Below are 5,238 nucleotides of genomic sequence, written 5' to 3' on the forward strand. Positions count from 1 at the left end.
ACTGTGAAAATGAGCTCACACCTATAAATTCAGCTAGTTCCTTTTGCTGAAAACCAGGAGACTATGAAAAGTACTGTCTTGGAGAACGAAAGTTGAATGAATTCAGCAGAACATTCTCTATGCAAGTCCTTATTGTTCAACAGTGACACCCATTGGCTCCACTCATTACTGCAAGCCTGTGTTTCCTAAGCTAGGAACAGACTGCATTACACTGTTCCAAAATGAGTATTGCAGGAACAACGTGAAATGGGCAATCTGAAATTTAGATAGGACAAAGAAATTCTTCATGGTGTAGTCTGCTCTCAGATGCAAGCATTCACAGTCTAAGCAGAAGACCAATCCCAAATGCTGTGCTAAGGGTGATCAAAACATGGTCATGTCTACTAAGCAGATGTGAGCAGTACTGAGCCTTGTCAATTGTTGTAATCCATATGGTAACAACACTTAAAAGGAACACTGTGCTAAGCTTACACCTTAACATCAGTTACCTCTGCTTCAGTCAAATAATATTGATACACTTCAGCTAATTAATTAGCATTGCAGCTTGCAAAGAGAAGTGATATTCTCAAAAAGAGCAATGAATGTATAAGATTATACTTACTTTTCTTCTTCTCTCATCCATACTGGACTTTTAGAAATTTGAGCTTCAAAATATTTAGATGCTCTATAGCAAAAGTTGCTGCAAAAGCACTGGAAATGAAAGAAAGCAAAAAGATATGACTAAAGCCAACTTCAATACTCATAGAAAGGTACAAAAGTAATTGGTTTTTTATGCCTGTATTAAGTACCAATTCATGTTTCTTTTCAAGACTATGAGCAGGTTTTTAATTCACCTGAAAAACCAAACATATCAAATAGGTCTATCCCATTCCCCAAAAGCCACTTTTAGCTTCTTTTTTCCCATTTTTCTGCTTTTTGTACTTTCATTACATACTGATCAGCAAATCAGTGTTGACTCCTACATAAAAATAATTAAAAACCCCCCAACAAACTGTTCAAAGAACAAGCCATAACCCAAGACGGTCATACAGTTTAAAAGACATGCAATAAAATTCAGATGTTTAATAATGAAAATTTTGGTCAGCAACAGAACTTGGTTTTTTGCAATACTTGGAACAACACCTAAAATTTTGCAGCATCTTTGAAAAACTGACTTGCACACTTGCGTCACAAGGGAAGAAGACACAGCATCTTCTCGGAGTCTTGCCTGGTTGCCTAAAAAAGCAATTCCTAGAATTTCATGTATCCTGAAGTTGTAAACAGAGGAAAGGAATGAATACTAGTGACACTGAAGAAATTTGTTCTGTAACTGGAAATATTTATCTTACAATTTAATGTCTAAGCATCTGTAGGTGACTGCGTATCCTGCGAACTGGCAAAGACAATTTTTATACAACCACATGTGTCACAAATGTCTTTCACAGATCAGCTGTACCACATTCAAACTGCTATCCAGGTAAAATTTTCCATGTTATGTTTAAATATAGAAAATATGCGGGTTTGTTTTACCAAAGACAGCATCTAGAAACTGAAACACACAAAAACCTCCTAACTGTTCGTGAAAATTATTTTTGTAAGAACCAAAAATACTGGCTCTAAATCAAAGTCATTATATTAATGCTGTTACAAAATGCAGTTCTGACATTGCAACTACTAAATACATTCTAGAAACAGACTTGTTATCATACCTTTCTTTCAGTGATATCATAAACTCTGTTAGTTTTTGTTGAAATCTTGTACTTCTGCTTTGGCACCTAAAACAGAATGTTTTCACCAGCAAGACTGTTACTTCCATGGTGACTATACAGAAAGCTTCATTCTTAAGTGCAATATGTTCTAACTGAATTGCATACTACAACCACCTTTTCTCTCAATTCTGATGTTGTACCTTCTCACCTGTAAGAATAGCAATTTATCTTTAATCATATATGTCTCATCATCAGTAGAAGACTTCAGATCTACAAGAAAGTCAGTGCTGAACATAAAACAAGGGAGCTGCCATGGCAGACACTTTTCTCACGTGTAAGTGCTGAGCAATGACAGACAGGTCCTTCCTTAATTCCTATCTATTTATATGCACCTGAGACTGTACTGTCAGAGACCCCCACCACTACCCTGACAAACCCAGAGGGGAACTTCTGTAAAATGTAATACAATTTCAAAGTGAACTTCTGTGTTAATATATGAAGTCCAAAACAGCAAATTTTTTTGTACTCAAGTAGGTTTTTTTTCCAGATAATCAAGTGTACCACTGGTATTACATCACAGGTATCTAACTGAACTGAGTTCTGCTAAAAGAAGTCTGACTATGATTTTGACACAGTTGACACACAATTTTACAGCAGATGTATATGTATTCACATAATAATATCCCTGCATTTGTATTATTTTTTCACTTCAATCCTTCTCACAGACACTTGTGGCTATACTGACAAAAGAACAAGATTAGAAAATTTTCTCATGCACAAAGGAAGGCCATGAAGCCATAACTCATTGATCTTTATCACTGTCCAAGTAGATGCTAACTGATTTACCATATAGTAACTGTTGTCTTCTAATCAAATTTTACCTCTCACTTCAGAAGGATTATACTGAAATGGAGTGATATGATGCCTGGCCCATTACTTGGCAGTATTTTAATCTTTGTTTAATCGTTTAAAAAGAAAATGCAAGAGAATCAAAATTGTGATAACAACATTAATGAAAAGCAACTTACATTTTCCAGTTTATTTTGACACAGAGGATAACCACATAGTTTGATGATAGATCGTTCATCAACAATGTCTTTATAGTGAGATGGAGTAATATACTTTCCCTAAAATGACAAGAGAATAGTTCAACAACAGATACTGGAAAATATGTCATTTTTTGTACTCAAAACATCTCATAAGCAAGTAAGTATTTTAAATTTTATAAGTTACCTAGTAAGCTTAATAAACATTTAAAACCTACACAGTAAAAATGCTAAAAGGGTAAACAGAAAGAAGACAGACATGGGCACTTCTTTTTACAAATACAAGAGCTTCATAATTTTGCCTCTAGTGTAGCACTCATTTCCATAATTTTCCTCTATTTATATTTACCAGTTTATTTATAACCTTAACAGGAATAATCATCATACTATTCCAGCAAAACTGTGCTGCCAGATAAACCATGGTGTATTTATAGAAACTTTGCCTAAATTCACAGATGATGTGATGTAGACCTAAATATTTATACTTCACCCACCAGTCCAGAACCACAGAGGTATATAAAAAGGCTGTGATAATAGAGTGAGGATTCATAAATGTATACAATCCTGCAAAACTAGGGCATGTTTTCACTGCAGAACCCTTGAAAACAAGGCAATCATCATCAGAGCTCATGAGAGAGGCAATCAATGGTTTGTCTATTTTAAACTGCAGTAAATTGTTCCAAGAACTTTGGAAAAAAAAGCAGCACACTAAGATACAAAACAGTACAAAAACTTGCAACACCTACAGAATTTAGAAGGAACTCTTCAGTAATGTTCTCCTCCAGGAGCTGTTCAACAATAGACAACGCTTTTTTCTCAAATTCAATCTTCTTTCTCATAGCAGCTTCCAGAGCTGCTTTCCTATAACAGAACAGACACTGAATGACACAGAGGGCAGATTTTCATAAACAAATTTCCAGTCATATCTTTATCTTTTTTCTGAAATACAGTAGCTTATACTTTTCTGCATCACACTATGTGGGCCAAACAAAGCAACGAGTAATTGGAGTAGTAATTCTGTTATAACCACAAAGGAGTTTCCAACCTTGGTTTGTTTTATTTCCACTCTGGTCAGGAAAAGTATTGACTCTAATTGCGTTGCAATACACCCCCCTCAAGGTGGCCCAACTCTTCTTGCAAGAGGGAAACCAAGAACTGGCTGGAGAAAGAGCCTAGGACACACAGTTTATAGAGTGTTTTCAAGAGAATAGGAGCTGGATAAGACAAGAAGAGTGGGAAGAAAAAAGGACTGGAACATGATTGTGCGTGAGGTTACAAAGTAAAAGAAGGAATAAATCAAACAAATGCTACTACAGTAGATTTCCTGAATGCTTTTTAATGTGAATAAGTATAAATGGCAGGTATGCAAAGAAGTTAAGATGGCAAAAAGCAAGTATTACTAAGGAAATACAATTGTGCAGGTTGGATTCATAGACTTTTAGTATATTATACGATGCACATATGTGCATGCTGTTAGAAGTTACACAGCATCACTCCAAACAAGCCTGCATGATGACGCTGCTGATCTCCTGCAGGTAGTCATGGTACTCTGAGAAAGACAAAAGACATGCAAGGCAGAGAATGCCATTTCAAAGTGAGGTAAAATGACACAAATGTCGCTTTTTGTTAGTCAGAAACTATACCTCTGAGCAGCATCTTCATTCTTTGGAGCAGTTGAATGCTTATTTCCTAGAAATCAAATATAAAAATGTAGAAATATAGAAATTAGTGTACTTTCTTCCTTTAACACTGGAAAATACAGGAATCTGAAAAAAATTAAAACCTCTAAACTGTAAGCATAATCAAGACAATTGCTTAGAAACTTGCTTTTGATGGCCGTGACTTCAGTAAGCTAGTAAGCATTCAGCAACTAGTTAGACACAAGTGCGAGGACAGACAGACCCAACTCTTCCCATACTTCCCATTCATACACCATGTTCTGCATACTCGAAAAGGGGAGAATAATTCTGACAGTTACTTTGTGCAAATCGCACCCCGGCTCTCCGGCCCAGCGTTACCCCCGCACCCCGCTGTCCTCTCGGCTGTCCCACCGCTGGGATTTGCTCCGAGCCGGGTGCGGCGCAGGCCGCTCACAGAGCCACCACTGCCACCGCCGCCCTCGCTGCCCCCCGGCCTGCCCCTGACCGGGCGGTGACACGGGGCCTTCGGCAGCCGCTCCCCTGAGACAAGGGCAGCAGGGAGGGGAGATACCGGCGTGTTATGCTTTGAACACGAGGACGCAGTGTCCAACCCGCTGCACGACCGCTGTCGCGGGCCGGGCCGGGCTGTCCCCGCACAGCCCGAGGGGACGGCGGGTCCCAGACCCGCCTCGCCCGTCCTGCCGCCCATCGCGCCACGCACCCGGCCCGGCCCGGCCGAGGCCCGCCGAGCCGTCCCGCCGCTCCCCTCGGCACAGCGAGTTGGGCGAGTCCGCCGCTGTGCCCGCCTGAGGGCACGGGGAGAGCCCAAGGCGCCAGGCGGGGGGGCGGGCGCGCGGAGCCCAC

The 5,238-nt window shown here is 39.7% G+C and overlaps 1 protein-coding gene across 3 annotated transcripts in view; it reads right to left on the reverse strand.

Moving 5' to 3' along the window:
* Positions 1–5,238, reverse strand: part of RPAP2 (RNA polymerase II associated protein 2) — a 33,014-nt gene that overhangs the window by 27,687 nt on the left and 89 nt on the right. For 2 of the 3 annotated variants that reach the window (XM_064663978.1, XM_064663977.1), the window contains exons 2-6: positions 4,378–4,423; positions 3,481–3,595; positions 2,717–2,815; positions 1,689–1,754; positions 602–690 (exon numbers count right to left, since the gene is read on the reverse strand). In XM_064663978.1, coding sequence (XP_064520048.1) covers positions 602–690; positions 1,689–1,754; positions 2,717–2,815; positions 3,481–3,595; positions 4,378–4,423 — 415 coding nt within the window. Of the gene's footprint in view, positions 1–601; positions 691–1,688; positions 1,755–2,716; positions 2,816–3,480; positions 3,596–4,377; positions 4,424–4,945; positions 5,049–5,238 lie in introns of those variants that run through there. The other variant, XM_064663979.1, reaches the window with a different exon arrangement.

This window comes from Pseudopipra pipra, chromosome 9 (genome assembly GCF_036250125.1).
Source record: "Pseudopipra pipra isolate bDixPip1 chromosome 9, bDixPip1.hap1, whole genome shotgun sequence".
Taxonomy (NCBI): domain Eukaryota; kingdom Metazoa; phylum Chordata; class Aves; order Passeriformes; family Pipridae; genus Pseudopipra; species Pseudopipra pipra.